General features: G+C 51.8%; 1 protein-coding gene across 1 annotated transcript in view; it reads right to left on the bottom strand.

The window, feature by feature from the left end:
* MRPL44 (mitochondrial ribosomal protein L44) overlaps window positions 1-8,289 on the bottom strand; it is a 17,074-nt gene extending 8,785 nt beyond the window's left edge. Inside the window, exons 1-4 of the mRNA XM_076058043.1 lie at window positions 8,002-8,289; window positions 4,061-4,337; window positions 3,355-3,510; window positions 575-759 (exon numbers count right to left, since the gene is read on the bottom strand). Coding sequence (XP_075914158.1) covers window positions 575-759; window positions 3,355-3,510; window positions 4,061-4,337; window positions 8,002-8,252 — 869 coding nt within the window. The 5' untranslated portion in view covers window positions 8,253-8,289. The remainder of the gene's footprint in view (window positions 1-574; window positions 760-3,354; window positions 3,511-4,060; window positions 4,338-8,001) is intronic.
* Between the last annotated feature and the right edge of the window lie 12,246 nt (window positions 8,290-20,535).

Below are 20,535 nucleotides of genomic sequence, written 5' to 3'. Positions count from 1 at the left end.
AGACAGAGAGAGATAGAGAGAGAGACAGAGAGAGACAGAGAGAGACAGACAGACAGAGACAGACAGAGACAGACACAGACAGACACAGAGAGACAGACACAGACAGAGAGACAGACACAGAGAGAGACACAGAGAGACAGAGAGAGACACAGAGAGAGAGAGACAGAGAGACACAGACAGACAGAGAGAGATAGAGAGAGACAGACAGACAGAGACTGAGAGAGACACAGAGAGAGACACAGAGAGAGAGACAGAGAGAGACAGAGAGAGACACAGAGAGACACAGAGACAGACAGAGACAGACACAGAGAGACAGACACAGACAGAGAGACAGACACAGAGAGAGACACAGAGAGACAGAGAGAGACACAGAGAGAGACACAGACAGACAGAGAGGAGATAGAGAGAGACAGACAGACAGAGACTGAGAGAGACACAGAGAGAGACACACAGAGAGACAGAGAGAGAGACAGACACAGACAGATAGAGACACACAGACACACACACAGACACACACACAGACACAGAGACAGACAGACAGACAGAGACAGGTGCGTTCCAGACGGCCGGCCACCTGTAGATAGCGACCAGGTAGCAGGGCAAGGCGCTGGCCGCCCCGGCGCTCCGGATGAGCCGTGGCTCGGGAGGGGCTCGTGAGCGGCGCTCCGTCTCCTCGCGCAGGAGACTCATGGGGTCACCCACCGGCCACAGCGAGAAGAGGTCACGACCCCCACACAGCAGCTGGGGTAGCACGAAGCTCTGTGGGGGGAGTGGGGGGGTGGTGAGTAGGGAGTAAGGAGTGGTGAGTAGGGAGTGGTGAGTAGTGAGTGGTGAGTGGTGAGTAGTGAGTGGTGAGTAGGGAGGAGTGAGTTGTGAGTAGTGAGTAAGGAGTAAGGAGTGGTGAGTAGTGAGTGGTGAGTAGGGAGTGGTGAGCTGTGAGTGGTGAGTAGGGAGTGGTGAGCTGTGAGTGGTGAGTGGTGAGTAGTGAGTGGTGAGTAATGAGGGGTGAGTGGTGAGTGGTGAGTAGCGAGTGGTGAGTAGTGAGGGGTGAGTGGTGAGTAGCGAGTGGTGAGTAGTGAGGGGTGAGTGGTGAGTAGGGAGTGGTGAGTAGTGAGTGGTGAGTGGTGAGCTGTGAGTGGTGAGTAAGGAGTGGTGAGTAGTGAGGGGTGAGTGGTGAGTAGGGAGTGGTGAGCTGTGAGTGGTGAGGAGTGAGTTGTGAGTAGTGAGTAAGGAGTGGTGAGTGGTAAGTAGGGAGTGGTGAGTGGTGAGTAGTGAGTGGTGAGTGGTGAGCTGTGAGTGGTGAGTGGTGAGTAGTGGCGGTGAGTAGTGAGTGGTGTGTGGTGAGTAGGGAGTGGTGAGCTGTGAGTGGTGAGCAGTGAGTGGTGAGCTGTGAGTAGTGAGTGGTGAGTGGTGAGTAGTGAGGAGTGAGTTGTGAGTAGTGAGTAAGGAGTAAGGAGTGGTGAGTAGTGAGTGGTGAGTAGCGAGAGGTGAGTAGTGAGGGGTGAGTGGTGAGTAGGGAGTGGTGAGTAGTGAGTGGTGAGTGGTGAGCTGTGAGTGGTGAGTAAGGAGTGGTGAGTAGTGAGGGGTGAGTGGTGAGTAGGGAGTGGTGAGCTGTGAGTGGTGAGTAGTGAGGAGTGAGTTGTGAGTAGTGAGTAAGGAGTGGTGAGTGGTGAGTAGGGAGTGGTGAGCGGTGAGTAGTGAGTGGTGAGTGGTGAGCTGTGAGTGGTGAGTGGTGAGTAGTGGCGGTGAGTAGTGAGTGGTGTGTGGTGAGTAGGGAGTGGTGAGCTGTGAGTGGTGAGCAGTGAGTGGTGAGCTGTGAGTAGTGAGTGGTGAGTGGTGAGTAGTGAGGAGTGAGTTGTGAGTAGTGAGTAAGGAGTAAGGAGTGGTGAGTAGTGAGTGGTGAGTAGCGAGTGGTGAGCTGTGAGTGGTGAGTAAGGAGTGGTGAGTGGTGAGTAGGGAGTGGTGAGTAGTGAGTGGTGAGTAGGGAGTGGTGAGTAATGAGGGGTGAGTGGTGAGTAGTGAGTGATGAGTAGTGAGTGGTGAGTAGTGAGTGGTGAGTAATGAGGGGTGAGTGGTGAGTAGTGAGTGGTGAGTAGTGAGTGGTGAGTAGTGAGTGGTGAGTAGCGAGTGGTGAGCGGTGAGTAGTGAGTAGTGAGTGGTGAGTAGTGAGTGGTGAGTAGTGAGCGGTGAGTAGTGAGTGGTGAGTAGTGAGGAGTGAGGAGTGAGTAGTGAGTAAGGAGTGGTGAGCTGTGAGTGGTGAGTAGCGAGTGGTGAGTAGGGAGTGGTGAGTAGTGAGTGGTGAGTAGGGAGTGGTGAGTAGCGAGTGGTGAGTAGGGAGTGGTGAGTAGGGAGTGGTGAGTGGTGAGTAGCGAATGGTGAGTGGTGAGTGGTGAGTAGTGAGTGGTGAGTAGGGAGTGGTGAGCTGTGAGTGGTGAGTAGTGAGTGGTGAGTAGCGAGCGGTGAGTAGCGAATGGTGAGTGATGAGTAGTGAGTGGTGAGTAGCGAGTGGTGAGTGAGTGGTGAGTAGTGAGTGGTGAGTAGTGAGTAGTGAGTAAGGAGTGGCGAGTAGTGAGTGGTGAGTAGGGAGTGGTGAGTAGGGAGTGGTGAGTGGTGAGCGGTGAGTGGTGAGTGGTGAGTAGTGAACGGTGTGAGTAGTGAGTAGTGAGTGGTGAGCGGTGAGGAGTGGTGAGTGGTGAGTAGTGAGCGGTGTGAGTAGTGAGTAGTGAGTGGTGAGCGGTGAGGAGTGGTGAGCGGTGAGTGGTGAGTAGTGAGTGGTGAGTAGTGAGTAGTGAGTGGTGTGAGTGGTGAGTGGTGAGTAGTGAGTGGTGTGAGTGGTGAGTGGTGTGAGTGGTGTGAGTGGTGAGTGGTGTGAGTGGTGAGTGGTGAGGAGTGGTGAGCAGTGAGGAGTGGTGAGCGGTGAGTGGTGAGTGGTGTGAGTGGTGAGTGGTGTGAGTAGTGAGTGGTGAGCGGTGTGAGTGGTGAGTGGTGAGGAGTGGTGAGTGGTGAGCAGTGAGGAGTGGTGAGCGGTGAGTGGTGAGTAGTGAGTAGTGAGTGGTGTGAGTGGTGAGTGGTGAGTAGTGAGCGGTGAGGAGTGGTGAGTGGTGAGTAGTGAGTGGTGAGTGGTGTGAGTGGTGAGTAGCGAGTGGTATGAGTAGTGAGTGGTGAGCGGTGAGTGGTGAGTGGTGAGTAGTGAGTGGTGAGTGGTGTGAGTGGTGAGCGGTGAGTGGTGAGTGGTGTGAGTGGTGTGAGTGGTGAGTAGTGAGTGGTGTGAGTGGTGAGTGGTGAGTGGTGTGAGTGGTGTGAGTGGTGTGAGGAGTGGTGAGTAGTGAGCGATGAGTGGTGAGTGGTGAGTACCTGCAGGAAGTTGGTGGTGCGCTTCTCACCGCCGCTGGCTCTCACGAGGCTCACGATGGCGAGCAGCGAGCGAGCCAGCGCCGAGTCAGGGGGGGGGTCTCGGGCGGCCAGCACCAGGTGAGCCAAGCCCAGAGCCCTCGCCACCCCACTCAGCGTCTGGGGGCGGGGAGACACGGGGGGGGGGGGGTGGTGGTGGTGAGACTTGGTGGTGGTGGTTGGTGGTGTTGGTGTTGGTGGTGGTGTTGGTGTTGGTGGTGGTGATGGTGGTGGTGGTGAGACTTGGTGATGGTGGTGGTGTTGGTGGTGGTGTTGGTAGTGGTGTTGGTGGTGATGGTGGTGGTTGGTGGTGGTGGTTGGTGGTTGGTGGTGTTGGTGTTGGTGGTGGTGTTGGTGGTGGTGGTGGTAGTGGAGGTGGTAGTGGTGGTGGTGAGACTTGGTGGTGGTGGTGGTGAAGGTGATGGTGGTGGTGATGGTGGTGGTGATGGTGGTGGTGATGGTGGTGGTGATGGTGAGACTTGGTGGTGGTGGTGATGACGGTGGTGGTGGTAGTGGAGGTGGTAGTGGTGGTGGTGAGACTTGGTGGTGGTGGTGAGACTCAGTGGTGGTGCCCGCGGTGGCAGTAACCCTCTGCAACAAGACTGTAACAAATCACCACCACCACCGTCACCACCCCCCACCCCCCACCCAACCTCCTCCTCCTCCTCACCTCATCGCTCATCAGAAACGTCCTCAGGGCGTCGCGTCCCCCGTCGGGCATCCGGGGGAAGTCCCGGGCAAGCTCGGAGTCGAGGACTTCCGCGGTCAACCGGGCCCCGTCCCCGGCCAGCTCGCCGTGGTTCTCGCCGCCACGGCCGCCGCGGCCGCGGTCGCAGCAGGGGCTACGGACGGCGGCGGCGAGCCGCCCGGGGCTCAGATGCTCCTCGCCCAAGCGGCAGGCGAGCGCCGCGAGTTCGGCACTCAGGTCAAAGTTGTCACGCTCGCGTCTGCGCGGTGGCGGTGGTCGTGGCGGTGGTGGTGGTGGCGGCGGTGGTGGCGGTGATGGTGGTGGTGGCGGCGGTGGTGGTGGTGGCGGTGGTGGCGGTGGTGGTGGTGATGGTGGTGGTGGTGGTGGTGGCGGCGGTGGTGACGGCGGTGGTGGCGGTGATGGTGGCGGTGATGGTGGCGGTGGTGGTGGTGGTGGCGGTGGTGGGGGCGGTGGCGGTGATGGTGGCGGTGGTGGTGGCGGTGGTGGTGGCGGTGACGGTGGTGGTGGTGGTGGCGGCGGTGGCGGAGGGAAGGAATGACACAAATGCACACCGCGTTATCAAAATGTCAACCGTCCTGCTCGCAGAAGCAAAGCTTGTGGTGGGGGGGAATCAAAGCCATCTCGCCTACTTTTGAGGCATGAGCAATTGGAAAATAACACTTTTTTTCATCCAGGGGACAAAACATTTTTTTTATTTTTAATCTTTTTCGCTACGCAGCGTTATCAGAGCCACGCGTTTTGCTTTTGCACGTCCACCGCGAGTAGCCCGCCCCACGATCTTCTGCTCAAAGCGTTCGTGACTTCCGGAATCCATCCCCCGTTGCTTCTTTCGGTAAAGAGAACACAGATCGCGACGTTTACGAGCGGTGCTTCATAGTTCGTAGTTCATTTATTTGGTATAGCCCTCTTAATGTGATTATGTGTGACTGTGCAAACAGAAAATACAGGAAAAAAATATCAAAATATTCCTGAAATAGCACCGTACACCAACGCTGTGTGCAAAAATCCCAGTGGGATGCAAGTCAAATAACAACAACAACAACCACAAGACAACTAAGATTAAGGCCATCAGTCTAACTCCGTACTACAATAAACAAAAACATGGCCAAAACAAAACAAAAACTTTTCGAAATCACCAAAATAAAAGCCATGAATGCAATGTAAGTGATCATAGGGACTGTGACCGAATTTTTTTACAATAAACTAAATAAATAAATTATAACACCAAAATCTAGAGCCATATTTTAGGCCACTGAATAGCAGTGGCAGCTAGGGTTGTACAACTCTTCGAGAGCAGTTTTGAGTGAAGATCTCATAGGTAGTGATTCAAGTTGCAGTTTATTGGCAATAGCATTCCAGACCCTGGGGGCATCAATAGCAAAGGCCCTTCCTCCGGTTTTTGTACGGCAATAGGGAATGTGAAGCTGGTAAATGAGCGAAGACCTGAGGTCAAATTTGTTCTTTGAAACAGAGAGGAGATCCAGTAGGTAGTCTTCGGAATTTTTTGTAAGTACATCGTGAATAAATAAGATCTAGTGCACAAGCCATCGAACATTAAGAGATGTTAAGTTTGACCCAATGTAAAGATCACAGTGGTGAGTCCTATATGGGCAGTTCAATGCAAATCTTAAGGCCGAGTGATAGATGGAATCAAGCTTCTTCAGTATAGTACTTGGGGCTGATTTATACACGATGTCACAGTAGTCAAGTAGAGGCAGTATGGTAGCTTTTATCAATTCCAAACGGAACATAAGGGGGAAGCAATGCTTGTGTCGATACAGAAAACCAATTTTCATTTCTGTCTTTTTACCAATATAATCAATGTGATCTTCAAAATTCAGTTTTGAATCCAGGATGGCCCCAAGATACTTATAGATCTTGACTTGCTCTATTTGATAATTATTTAAGGAATGTCATTGGGGAAAAATAACTTCCTGCTTTAGTCCTGGTGAGAAGCATAGCACCTTGGTTTTGGAGATATTCAGGACTAGTTTAAGAGCAACTAGCTGATGTTGTAGTTTGTTGAATTAATACTGGTAGGAACCTCCTGGTTACACCAGCACCACAGGGGATTATTGTGTCCGTCCGTCCGTCGTGCATCCAAAAATGGGAGGTGGAGAGGGGAGGGTGGGGAGGGAGGGGCTGGGTGGGGAGGGAGGGGCCGGGTGGGGAGGGAGGGGCCGGGTGGGGAGGGAGGGGCCGGGTGGGGAGGGAGGGGCCGGGTGGGGAGGGAGGGGCTGGGTGGGGAGGGGAGGGTAGGGAGGGGCTGGGTGGGGAGGGTGGGGAGGGGCTGGGTGGGGAGGGTGGGGCTGAGTGGGACTGGGAGGGGGGTGGGGCTGGGTGGGGAGGGGCTGGTCACCCCGTGGTGCCCCCCTTATAAAACTCAACGTTTAACCTACTCACTCCGGCTTGTGCCCGCCCTCACAGTCGGCCATATTGTGCGGAATGCACCACGTGGTGCCGCCCGTTGTTGACCCTGGCCATTGACCCAGCAACCCAACGTTTCCTACCAGCTACCTCCCGCAGGAGAATGTGTTTGACATTAGAAAGTGTCGAGTGTGAACAAGCGAATACGTGAACGCGCACAACACGGTAGGCACGTGGCTAAGCGTGCGTGTGCTGACTTTGACGAAGGTTACACACACACACAGAGAGAGAGACAGATTCCTAGGTGCCGAACGATTTGGGGGGGAAATATCTCTCACTGCGATTTTTTTTCTGACAGATATTGCGATTTGATTTGTGATTGCGATTTGATTGGCGATTAAATTTTTGTTAAAAGTCAAGCTTTGGTTTCAATTTTCACCGTGTAATAGATTTAAAACACGTGGTGATGGAGCATTACCACATGCAAGCATCAAAATATGAACCTCTTCTCTATATGTTCCAATGTAAGGGTGGGAACTTTAAAAAATATGAATTGCTTCCGACATGCATTTATTAAAATGTTTTAATTGAAATAGAACAATCGATCGTACAACAATTGTTAAGTTAAATAAATGTATAATAATAACGACAATTAAATTCCAATAAGTAATAGGACTTGCACCACCACCACGCCCGGCCGCCTTTGTCTCCCCGGTGGCGATGTTTGCTACACACCGCCCCCATCAGGTTAACTCATTTGTGGCCGGGTCGACCTAGGGGAGACCCAGGTTACACGCGCGCGTGTCCAGCGTCCTTTGCCCACGTTTGGTGAAGTATGGTCGCAAATAAAATCAACCACGGTCCTGGCTGCGGACCATTCGACGTTAATTCAAACGTTAAGGTGGGAGGCCTCTACGGGCCCTAGCCCCTTGCCTGAAATCCCCGCCCCCCCCCTCACTGCCCGCCACCCCCCCCCCCTCCACTGCCCGCCACCCCGCTCACCGTAGCACGATATTAGGCCCGACGTTAATTCAAACGTTAAGGTGGGAGGCCTCTACGGGCCCTAGCCCCTTGCCTGAACCCCCCCCCCACTGCCCGCTACCCCGCTCACCGTAGCGCGATATTAGGCCCGACGTTAATTCAAACGTTAAGGTGGGAGGCCTCTACGGGCCCTAGCCCCTTGCCTGAAATCCCCCCCCCCCCACTGCCCGCCACCCCGCTCACCGTAGCGCGATATTAGGCCCGACGTTAATTCAAACGTTAAGGTGGGAGGCCTCTACGGGCCCTAGCCCCTTGCCTGAAATCCCCCCCCACTGCCCGCCACCCCGCTCACCGTAGCGGGATATTAGGCCCGACGTTAATTCAAACGTTAAGGGGTGACCTCTACGGGCCCTAGCCCCTTGCCTGACCCTCCGCCGCCACCCCGCTCACCGCAGCGGGATATTAGGCCCGACGTTAATTCAAAAGTTAAGGGCAGGGGGTGCTCTACGGGCCCTAGCCCCTTGCCTGAAACCTTCCCCCGCTACCCCGCTCACCGTAGCGGGGGCGGCGGCTTCCCGGCCTTGCGCTCCATGCGTGCTTGAAGTGCGAGGTGGGCGCGTAGCCATCGCTTGTGCCCACGCTGCTGCTGCTGTTGGTGCTGCTGCTGTTGTTGTTGTTGCTGAGGACGGTGGAGGATGTGGTGGTGGTGATGGAGGAGGAGGAGGGGGGGAGGTCGCAGCAGCGGCAGCAGTGGCCGCGAGGTGACGGCGGTCAGAGACCGCAGCGAGGCCGACAACGCGGCCATCAGTGCGGAGGGAGTGGTGGTGGGGGGTAGTGGGGGAGTGATGGGGGGGGGGAAATGGTGGGGGGAGAGTGGTGGGGGGAGTGGGTGGAGTGGGGGGGGGAATAGTGGGGGGGGGAGTGGGTGGAGTAGTGGGAGCGAGTGGGGGGAGTGATGGGGAGGGGAATGGTGGGGGGAGTGGTAGGGGAAGTGGGTGGAGTGGTGTGGGGGAGTGGGGGGAGTGATGGGGGGGAATGGTGGGGGGAGAGTGGGGGGAGTGGTGGGGGGGAGTGGGGGAAGTGATGGGGGGGAACTGGTGGGGGGAGAGTGGGGGGAGTGGGGGAAGTGATGGGGGGGGGGGAACTGGTGGGGGGAGAGTGGGGGGAGTGGTGGGGGGGAGTGGGGGAAGTGATGGGGGGGGGGAACTGGTGGGGGGAGAGTGGGGGGAGTGGTGGGGGGAGTGGGGGAAGTGGGTGGAGTGGTGGGAGGGAGTGGTGGGGGGGAGTGAGGGAAGTGATGGGGGGGGGGAACTGGTGGGGGGAGAGTGGGGGGAGTGGTGGGGGGAGTGGGGGAAGTGGGTGAAGTGGTGGGGGGGAGTGGTGGGGGAGTGATGGGGGGAATGGTGGGGGGAGAGTGGGGGGAGTGGTGGGGGGAGTGGGGGAAGTGGGTGGAGTGGTGGGGGGGGAGTGGGGGGAGTGATGGGGGGAACTGGTGGGGGGAGAGTGGGGGGAGTGGTGGGGGGAGTGGGGGAAGTGGGTGGAGTGGTGGGGGGGAGTGGTGGGGGGGAGTTAGGGAAGTGATGGGGGGGGAACTGGTGGGGGGAGAGTGGGGGGAGTGGTGGGGGGAGTGGGTGAAGTGGTGGGGGGGAGTGGTGGGGGGAGTGATGGGGGGAATGGTGGGGGGAGAGTGGGGGGAGTGGTGGGGGGGGAGTGGTTCGGGGGAGTGGTGGTGGGGTGCTGGGGGGAGTGGTGGGGGGAGTGGTGGGGGGAGTAATGGGGGGTGGGGGGGGAGTGAGGGGAGTAGTGGGGGGGAGTGGTGGGGGGGCACAGCAACAGGCGTGCTCATTCCACTGCTGGATGATTGGGCAATGTTAGTCTAGGGGCAATGTTAGTCTAGGGGCAATGTTAGTATATGGGCAATGGTAGTTGAGGGGCAATGCCAGTCGATGGGAAATGTTAGTCGAGGGGCAATGTTAGTATATGGGCAATGTTAGTCTATGGGCAATGTTAGTCTATGGGCAATGTTAGTCTAGGGGCAATGTTAGTCTATGGGCAATGATAGTATATAGGCAATGTTAGTCTAGGGGCAATGTTAGTCTGTGGGCAATGTTAGTCTATAGGCAATGTTAGTCTATGGGCAATGTTAGTATATGGGCAATGTTAGTCTAGGGGCAATGTTAGTCTATGGGCAATGTTAATCTAGGGGCAATGTTAGTCTATGGGCAATTAAGGTCTATGGGCAATGTTAGTCTAGGGGCAATGTTAGTCTATGGGCAATGATAGTATATAGGCAATGTTAGTCTAGGGGCAATGTTAGTCTGTGGGCAATGTTAGTCTAGGGGCAATGTTAGTCTATGGGCAATGTTAGTATATGGGAAATGTTAGTCTAGGGGCAATGTTAGTCTATGGGCAATGTTAATCTAGGGGCAATGTTAGTCTATGGGCAATGTTAGTCTATGTGCAATGTTAGTCTAGGGGCAATGTTAGTGTATGGGCAATGTTAGTCTACGGGCAGTGTTAGTCTAGGGGCAATGTTAGTATTTGGGCAATGTTAGTCAAGAGGCAATGTTAGTCTAGGGATAATGATAGTATATGGGCAGTGTTAGTCTAGGGGTAATGCTAGTTTAGGGGCAATGTTAGTATATGGGCAATGATAGTCTCGAGGCAATGTTAATATATGGGCAATTTTAGTCTAGAGGCAATGTTAGTCTAGAGGCAATGTTAGTATATGGGCAATGTTAGTCTAGGGGCAATGTTCGTCTATGGGCAATGTTAGTCTATGGGCAATGTTAGTCTATGGGCAATGTTAATCTAGGGGCAATGTTAGTCTATGGGCAATTAAGGTCTATGGGCAATGTTAGTCTAGGGGCAATGTTAGTCTATGGGCAATGATAGTATATGGGCAGTGTTAGTCTAGGGGTAATGCTAGTTTAGGGGCAATGTTAGTCTAGGGGCAATGTTAGTCGATGGGCAATGTTCGTCTAGGGGCAATGTTACTATATGGGCAATGCTAGTCTAGAGGCTATGTTAGGCTAGGGGTAATGATAGTATATGGGCAGTGTTAATCTAGGGGTAATGTTAGTCTAGGAGCAATGTTAGTATATGGGCAATGATAGTCTCGAGGCAATGTTAATATATGGGCAATTTTAGTCTAGAGGCAATGTTAGTCTAGAGGCAATGTTAGTATATGGGCAATGTTAGTCTAGGGGCAATGTTCGTCTATGGGCAATGTTAGTTTATGGGCAATGTTAGTATATGGGCAATGTTAGTCTAGGGGCAATGTTAATCTAGGGGCAATGTTAGGCTATGGGCAATGTTAGTATATGGGCAATGTTAGTCTAGGGGCAATGTTAGTCTATGGGCAATGCTACTCTATGGGCAATGTTAGTATATGGGCAATGTTAGTCTAGAGGCAATGTTCGTCTAGGGGCAATGTTAGTCTCTGGGTAATGTTAGTATATGGGCAATGTTGGTCTAGGGGCAATGTTAGTCTATGGGCAATGTTAGTATATGGGCAATGTTAGTCTAGAGGCAATGTTAGTATATGGGCAATGTTAGTCTATGGGCAATGTTAGTATATGGGCAATGTTAGTCTAGAGGCAATGATAGTCTAGGGGCAATGTTAGTATATGGGCAATGTTAGTCTAGAGACAATTTTAGTCTAGGGGCAATGTTAGTCTATGGGCAATGTTAGTATATGGGCAATGATAGTCTCGAGGCAATGTTAATATATGGGAAATTTTAGTCTAGAGGCAATGTTAGTCTAGAGGCAATGTTAGTATATGGGCAATGTTAGTCTAGGGGCAATGTTCGTCTATGGGCAATGTTAGTCTATAGGCAATGTTAGTATATGGGCAATGTTAGTCTGGGGGCAATGTTAATCTAGGGGCAATGTTAGGCTATGGGCAATGTTAGTATATGGGCAATGTTAGTCTAGGGGCAATGTTAGTCTATGGGCAATGCTACTCTATGGGCAATGTTAGTATATGGGCAATGTTAGTCTAGAGGCAATGTTAGTCTAGGGGCAATGTTAGTCTCTGGGCAATGTTAGTATATGGGCAATGTTGGTCTAGGGGCAATGCTAGTCTATGGGCAATGTTAGTATATGGGCAATGTTAGTCTAGAGGCAATGTTAGTATATGGGCAATGTTAGTCTATGGGCAATGTTAGTATATGGGCAATGTTAGTCTAGAGGCAATGTTAGTCTAGGGGCAATGTTAGTATATGGGCAATGTTAGTCTAGAGACAATTTTAGTCTAGGGGCAATGTTAGTCTATGGGCAATGTTAGTATATGGGCAATGTTAGTCTAGAGGCAATGTTAGTATATGGGCAATGTTAGTCTATGGGCAATGTTTGTCTAGGGGCAATGTTAGTCTAGGGGCAATGTTAGTATATGGGCAATGTTAGTCTAGGGGCAATGTTAGTCTATGGGCAATCTTAGTCTAGGGGCAATGTTAGTCTAGAGGCAATGTTAGTCTAGGGGCAATGTTAGTATATGGGCAATGTTAGTCTAGGGGCAATGTTAGTCTATGGGCAATGTTAGTATATGGGCAATGTTAGTATATGGGCAATGTTAGTTTATGGGCAATGTTAGTCTCGGGGCAATGTTAGTCTATGGGAAATGTTAGTCTAGAGGCAATGTTAGTCTAGGGGCAATGTTAGTCTCGGGGCAATATCCCCCGTCAATCAACCCCGCGTCGGGCCAATCGGCACTCCGGCGCCAGTGACGGGTTCCCCCTCTTGAGCCAATCAAATCAATGCAATTCGCGAGCGGTGCAATGCAGGTGGGTGGTCACGTGCTCGCGGTCGGCCAATCGTAGCAGCCGCAAAGCCATAAATTATTATTTTTTTTCCCGCCGAAAGCGTGTGCAAGGTTTTTATGATCACGTGGGTAAATTCGGCCCAATCGGTGCAGAGGCACGGCAATTTTGATTCCATGTGAGATTTTTTAGGGTCAGACCCTGTAAAACAATAGGGGCGCTTCAAAACACATGGGGCGGGGCGGGGGGGTTTAACACTTCTGAGAATTTTGCAACAGACACCACAATAAGTGTTGTGCCTCCGGGCTCTGTTAACATACATTTGTTATCATCTCCATATATATAAAAGGCAAAGCGGTGATTGTGTGTGTCTGTTCAAAATGTTCAGCGTACTTCCCGACATGCAACAAACTTGAGATTTGCCATGTGGGTACTTTCCAGACTGTACACCATGCAGAAATTAGAAAAATAAACTTTTCTTGGGGGGGGGAAGGGGGGAGCTCAATAATGCATATTTCTTTTTGCACGGCAAAGTGAGCTGTGACGTCAAATCTGTCACGTGACCCTCACACGTGGAAGCGTAACCTATTCTAGTGTAGTGGTTAGCGTTGTCTGTGTGTGTGTCTGTGTGTGTGTGTCTGTGTGTGTCTGTGTGTGTGTGTGGAAGAGTAACGCATTGTAGTGTAGCGGTTAGCGTTGTCTGTGTGTGTGTCTGTGTCTGTGTGTGTGTCTATGTGTGTGTCTGTGTGTGTGTCTATGTGTGTGTCTGTGTGTGTGTCTGTGTGTGTGGAAGCGTAACGCATTGTAGTGTAGTGGTTAGCATTGTCTGTGTGTGTCTGTGTGTGTATGTCTGTGTGTATCTGTGTGTGTGTGTGTCTGGAAGCGTAACGCATTGTAGTGTAGTGGTTAGCGCGCTGTGTATGTCTGTGTGTGTGTATGTGTCTGTGTGTGTGTGTCTGTGTATGTGTGTCTGTGTGTGTCTGTGTGTGTGTGGAAGAGTAACGCTTTGTAGTGTAGTGGTTAGCGCGCTGTGTATGTCTGTGTGTGTGTCTGTGTGTATGTGTCTGTGTGTGTCTGTCTGTGTGTCTGTGTGTGTGTCTGTGTGTGTCTGTGTGTGTGTGTGTGGAAGAGTAACGCATTGTAGTGTAGCGGTTAGCGCTACGCTGCGCTACGAACCTGGCGACCCGAGTTCGATTCCCGCTCACGACCACCACCGGTGACGATTATTTCAACCGCTCCTGGGCCTCCCCTAGGTCGACTCAGCCTCAAACGAGTAACTGCTGTGGTGTGTCAACATCGCCACTGGGGAGACAAAGGCGGCCGTGTGTGGTGAATCCGAGTCCCGCGCAAAGCCGGGTAGTACAGCTCATTCATTATAAAGGTTTTTGGGTTAGATCGCGTTATTTATGAATGTGTCGCAACCCTCCACCACCCGACACGGCCAAACAGTAAAAAAAATGTGTCACGTTTGTCTTTTGTAAATGTGACACATTTTTTTACTAGATTCTTGTTTTTTTCAGTAAAGTCACCACGTAGAAGGGAAACAATAAAATAATAAAAATATAAAACAATAAAATTCTCACGACGTTTCGACTGCAACACAAGCAATCATCATCAGGTGTGAAAAGCACAGCGAGAAAATTTGAAAAAAAGTGGCGGGTTTTTTTAACGTTAGCACCACGGAGAGCGATTTGGCAGTTCATTAAGATGGACGAGTCCATCTATGTTCGGGAAAGAGGAGGGGGGAGACGAAAATAATGGATGCGGTCTGAAAGCCACCGTAAGCGTGAACAATCAATTAAGACCCGAAATGGTTTATCAAATCCTTCCAATGATTGCTAAGCCACAATCCATCTTCTCGGTTGAAATTGTCTCTGTGTTTTGTATATGTGGATAGCCTCATGAACGAATCTCTCATGGTAGCCAGATGGCTTGCAAAGAACCTCTGTTTTGCTGTGGTTTTCACACCTGATGATGATTGCTTGTGTTGCAGTCGAAATGTCGTGAGAATTTTATTGTTTTATATTTTTATTATTTTATTGTTTCCCTTCTAACGTGGTGACTTTACCGAAAGAACCAAGAATATGAATCCCTGCAGTCACGAAAGCTTTAAATTGACATTTTTTTACTGTTTGGCCGTGTCTGGTGGTGGAGGGTTACGACACATTTATAAATAACGCGATCTAACCCAAAAACCTTTATTATGAATAATATTGGTCGCAAAGCCTTCTACGTGTTAAACTGATTTATTGGCATGTTCACAGTGTAGTAATTATCCGTCGTTCTTTCCATGAAAAAACGATAGTCCCATGTAAGTGTTAACATTTTTTTAAAGCACCCTATATAAGTGTTTGTCGTTAAACCCGCCACCACCCGACGCAGCCAATTTAGTAACGGGGTTTGTCACGTAAACAGAATGTGGCCCATTCGTGACTGGTACAGCACCACCGGTTGTGTGTTGGAGACTAAAGCCACAACATTTACAATTGTGTGTTGGAGAGTAAACCCACAACATTTACAATTGAGATGGAGAGTAAACCCGCAACATTTACAATTGTGGTAAACCCACAACATTTACAATTGTGTTGGAGAGTAAACCCACAACATTTACAATTGAGTTGGAGAGTAAGCTCACGACATTTACAATTGTGGTAAACCCACAACATTTACAATCGTGTTGGAGAGTAAACCCACAACATTTACAATTGAGTTGGAGAGTAAGCTCACGACATTTACAATTGTGGTAAACCCACAACATTTACAATTGTGTTGGAGAGTAAACCCACAACATTTACAATTGAGTTGGAGAGTAAGCTCACGACATTTACAATTGTGGTAAACCCACAACATTTACAATCGTGTTGGAGAGTAAAGCCACAACATTAAAAATTGTTCTCTTTGGTTCTTTCGGTAAAGTCACGTAGAAAGAAAATAAATTAAATAATAGAATACGCCGTTTCGGTTGCAACACAAGCAACCGTCATCAGGTAGAACTAAATTTGAGAGGGAGACAAATCGCAGACACGGAGACACCACAGACAGACGCACAAGCAGAGAGACACAACTTAGACACGCACTTTCAGTTTCGGTTTATTTATTTTGGTATAGCCCTGTGAGCCATCCGGCTCTTGAATCGGGTGCAACCACAACAAACAAAAAAACAAAAACACGAACAAGAAAAACATCTTAAAGTGACTATGTGTGACTGTGTGCAAAACAGAAAATCCATGGAAAAAAAAACCGGCAAAATATTCCTGAAAAAAGCACCGTACACCAACAACGCTTCTGTGCAAATAATCCCAGTGGGATGCAAGTCAAACAACAACAACAATCTTCTTTGGTTCTCTCGGTAAAGTCACGTAGAATGAGAATAAAATAATAAATTAATAGATCAAAATAACACAATAAAATTCTCACGACGTTTCGGCTGCAACACAAGTGGCCTTCTTCAGGTGAAAGGAACAGACCTGTCGGGACGACAGAGCCTCAATGAACGTTGCCAAGATTCGTGGCGTCTTTTTTCAAGCTGGTTTAGAGAAGTGAGGCACCTTGACAAAGGGGGTTTACGTACCAAAGAAGATGAATCCTTGCAGTCACGAAAGCTTTACATCGAAACAACAACAATCACAAGAAACCACAGAGGCCCAATGCCTCTGTGTCGATGCGCTCGCGCGTCGCGTTGTGGTGGCCGCGGCCGGGTCCTCTGCGGTGGCTGGGTACGTGCGGGGTGTTGGAGCGCGGAATTTGGTTGTACACGGGGGCGTCTGCCACTTGTTATATCCGAGTGTTTTTTGGGGTTGTTACCACGCAACGTTGGTCCGTTGCGGCCGGTCCAGGGGGGCTTTGCGTTGTCGCAAATGGCGGCAGTTTGGGCCTTTTGGGCCAGAATTTGGCGAGATCCAATTGGAAGGGCCCATTTTAGTTTCCAAGGCTCTGGCAGTGCCATGCCTCTTGGGGACCGACTTCTTGGCCAAGACGCCCAGTCGGATTCTCGTGGACCAGGGTTGTGTGGAAATGCCACCGGGCCGTCGGTTGCACTTCCTGCAGTCTCCCACCGGTTTGTCCCCCCTTGCCGCCAGTGTGCGGGCCTTGAATAAGGTGTCCGTGACCATTCCGCCGGGGTCACAAAAATTCTGCTACCCCTCAGGCTGTGCAGACCCCCCCCGGAGACGGGCATCCTTTAGTCTCCCTCCAATTACTTTACAAGGTCGACCGGGTTGGTAGGCGCCTTGACGGCCATGTCAGGAGACCAGGACCCCTTTTTGCAGGTCCTCAATTCGGGGCCTTCGCCGTTCGTGGTTCCGGCCGGCACCGTTTTGGCGCACGCAACCCCGGCTTCCTCCACCCGATGACGCCAGGCCGGCTGGAAGTGTTGTGGCGGGTGGTGATGCACGATGGGGGGACCGACGCGTCGTGGGATCGATGTGCTGCGTCACGAGAGTGTCTTGTTGTCCTCCGAGGAGCGCCAGCGGCTCCGCACACTCATCGAGAGGTTCACCGATGTGTTCAGTCAGAGTAAATTCGATATCGGTCGCACGACTCTTTTGGGACATCACATAGACACGGGCGATTCGCCCCCTTACTCGGCTAAATTCGCACCGCTTCAGCCCGGCGGAATAAGATCATGTCCACTTGGCCGTCGACGAGATGTTGCCAGCGGACATTATCTCCCCATCCGCTAGCCCTTGGGGTGCCCCCATTGTGCTCGTCAAGAAACGGGATGGGAGTCTCCGGTTCTGCATCGATTTCCGTAAATTAAAGAAGATCTCGGTGGCTGAAGCATATCCATTGCCTCGCATGGACGATTCCCTGGACGCCCTCTCGGGTGCGCCGTTCTTTCCGACCCTAGACTTGCCCTCAGGCTTTCTGGCAATTGCCACTCGACGAGGCCTCTAGACCCAAGACAGCGTTCCGCACACCCCAGGGGCTGTTCCAATTTAATCGGCTTCCTATGGGTCTCCATTCGGCCCCGGCCACCTTCCAGCATCTCATGGAGATGGTCTTGGCGGGGCTGCAGTGGCAGTCTTGTTTGATTTACTTGGACTACGTTATTGTCTTCGGCCGTGCGTTTGACGGGCACTTGCAACGTCTTGAGTCGATGTTCGTCAAAGTGTGCGCCGCGGGCTTGAAATTTAAACCCCAGAAATGTCATTTGTTACAAACATCGGTGAAGCATTTGTTAACGTATTGTTTAGTGCGTCAGGTGCCGCCATGGATCCGGAAAAGACAGCTTGTGTCCGGACGTGGCCGACTCCCACGTCTCGTCGCTGAGGTGCGTAGCTTTGTCGGCTTGGCGTCGTGCTGTCGCCGGTTTTGTGCGCAATTTTGCGACGGTAGCGAAGCCACTGCACGCGCTCTCCGCCAAAGGCCGAAAGTTTCGCTGGGGCGTAGAGGAGGAAGCAGCCTTTGTTGCGCTTCGCACATCCTTGGCGGGTGCGCCCTCCTTGGGTTACCCTGACTTTTCCAAACCCTTTCTTCTGGACACCGGCGCCAGCTTCATGGGCATTGGGGCGGTCCTGGCTCAGGTGTTCTGTTAATGTCTTCCTGTCCGTCCGGGTTGCCGGGCTCCGCTTTCGTATTGTTCACAGCCGGGTCGGCTGATTTTTTTTTCACGGGGGGGGAGGGGGGGGTAATGTAGAGGAGTAGTACGGGGACGTTACGTCACGCGCGCCTTCCGGTGCGATGACGGCATGGGAAGCGACGTCACGCGCGCTGGGCGGGGCGATGACGTCGTGTCTCCCCTAGGAACTTAGGGGGGACCCCGTGACGAAAGCGGGGTGACTGTGGGAGCCCGGCAAGGTGAACGGTTGAAGAGCCAGCCCGGGGTAGGGCTCAAGGAGTCTGGAGAGAGGCCGGCGGTAGCGATATGAAGTGGCTGCTCTCCCCGGTCGGTCGGTGTTGGCTGATCCCCCGATCCGACTCGAGGGAGAGATCCCTGGAGCTAGCCGAGCTAAGGAACAGACAGAGTGAAGGTCCGGGTGAAGGACCTAGTGTAGAACCCCTACCCCTGGGGAAGTTACTTAAACCCTTAATAAATAACAGATGTAAACCCTTACACGAAGATCGGCCACCGAGTCGTCATTTGCACCTCAACACATGCAATATTTGTTTTATATTTGTTTGTGTTTCCCCCTTGTGATGGGACTTTGTAGGATGAACGTTGAGATTTATAAGGGCACGGGGGTGACCAGTACGGTCTTAATTGGTCCGTAATAAGGTTGGACACTGATAAGGAGTTCACTGGTATGGTATAGTGTAGTGTATGATGTAGTGTATAGTGTAGTCTATAGGATAGTGTATCCTCCAGTGTATAGTGTAGTGTATATTATATTGTAGTGTATAGTGTAGTGTACTTTATGGTATCGTGTAGTAAGTGTAGTGTATAGTATAGTGTATAGTAGAGTGTGTAGTGTGGTGTGTAGTAAGTGTAGTGTATAGTGTAGTGTAGCGTGTAGTAAGTGTAGTGTATAGTGTAGTGTATAGTAGAGTGTGTAGTGCAGTGCTGCGCCGCAGTGTCATCCAGTGTACTGCAGTGCCACCCTGTGTAGTGCAGTGTAGTGCAGTGCCACCCTGTGTAGTGCAGTGTAGTGCAGTGTCACCCAGTGTAGTGCAGTGTCACCCTGTGTAGTGCAGTGTAGTGCAGTGCCACCCAGTGTAGTGCAGTGTCACCATGTGTAGTGCGGTGCCACCCTGTGTAGTGCAGTATAGTGCAGTGCCACCCTGTGTAGTGCAGTGTAGTGCAGTGTCACCCTGTGTAGTGCAGTGTAGTACAGTGTCACCCTGTGTAGTGCAGTGTAGTGCAGTGCCACCCTGTGTAGTGCAGTGTAGTGCAGTGTCACCCTGTGTAGTGCAGTGCCACCCTGTGTAGTGCAGTATAGTGCAGTGTCACCCTGTGTAGTGCAGTGTAGTGCAGTGCCGCCCTGTGTAGTGCAGTGTAGTGCAGTGCCACCCTGTGTAGTGCAGTGTAGTGCAGTGTCACCCTGTGTAGTGCAGTGCAGTGTCACCCTGTATAGTGCAGTGTAGTGCAGTGCCACCCTGTGTAGTGCAGTGTAGTGCAGTGTCACCCTGTGTAGTGCAGTGTAGTGCAGTGTCACCCTGTGTAGTGCAGTGTAGTGCAGTGTCACCCTGTGTAGTGCAGTGTAGTGCAGTGTCACCCTGTGTAGTGCAGTGTAGTGCAGTGTCACCCTGTGTAGTGCAGTGTAGTGCAGTGCCACCCTGTGTAGTGCAGTGTAGTGCAGTGTCACCCTGTGTAGTGCAGTGTAGTGCAGTGTAGTGCAGTGTCACCCCGTATAGTGCAGTGTAGTGCAGTGTCACCCTGTGTAGTGCAGTGTAGTGCAGTGCCACCCTGTGTAGTCCAGTGTAGTGCAGTGCCACCCTGTGTAGTGCAGTGCCACCCTGTGTAGTGCAGTGCCACCCTGTGTAGTGCAGTGTAGTGGAGTGCCACCCTGTATAGTGCAGTGTAGTGCAGTGTCACCCTGTGTAGTGCAGTGTAGTGCAGTGCCACCCTGTGTAGTGCAGTGTAGTGCAGTGCCACACAGTATAGTGCAGTGTAGTGCAGTGTAGTGCAGTGTCACCCTGTATAGTGCAGTGTAGTGCAGTGTCACCCTGTGTAGTGCAGTGTAGTGCAGTGTCACCCTGTGTAGTGCAGTGTAGTGCAGTGTCACCCTGTGTAGTGCAGTGTAGTGCAGTGTCACCCTGTATAGTGCAGTGTAGTGCAGTGTCACCCTGTGTAGTGCAGTGTAGTGCAGTGTCACCCTGTGTAGTGCAGTGTAGTGCAGTGTCACCCTGTGTAGTGCAGTGTAGTGCAGTGTAGTGCAGTGTCACCCCGTATAGTGCAGTGTAGTGCAGTGTCACCCTGTGTAGTGCAGTGTAGTGCAGTGTCACCCTGTGTAGTGCAGTGTAGTGCAGTGTCACCCTGTGTAGTGCAGTGTAGTGCAGTGTAGTGCAGTGTCACCCCGTATAGTGCAGTGTAGTGCAGTGTCACCCTGTGTAGTGCAGTGTAGTGCAGTGCCACCCTGTGTAGTGCAGTGTAGTGCAGTGTCACCCTGTGTAGTGCAGTGTAGTGCAGTGTCACCCTGTATAGTGCAGTGTAGTGCAGTGTCACCCTGTATAGTGCAGTGTAGTGCAGTGTCACCCTGTGTAGTGCAGTGTAGTGCAGTGCCACCCTGTGTAGTGCAGTGTAGTGCAGTGTCACCCTGTGTAGTGCAGTGTAGTGCAGTGTCACCCTGTATAGTGCAGTGTAGTGCAGTGTCACCCTGTGTAGTGCAGTGTCACCCTGTGTAGTGCAGTGTAGTGCAGTGTCACCCTGTGTAGTGCAGTGTAGTGCA

The sequence above is a fragment of the Petromyzon marinus genome (genome assembly GCF_048934315.1).
Source record: "Petromyzon marinus isolate PM22_M1 ecotype Great Lakes invasive population chromosome 67 unlocalized genomic scaffold, UKy_Petmar_22M1.pri1.0 chr67_unloc.6, whole genome shotgun sequence".
Lineage (NCBI taxonomy): Eukaryota > Metazoa > Chordata > Hyperoartia > Petromyzontiformes > Petromyzontidae > Petromyzon > Petromyzon marinus.
The sequence above is the reverse complement of the archived record's forward strand: the minus strand, read 5'-3'. Positions and strand labels throughout refer to the sequence as shown.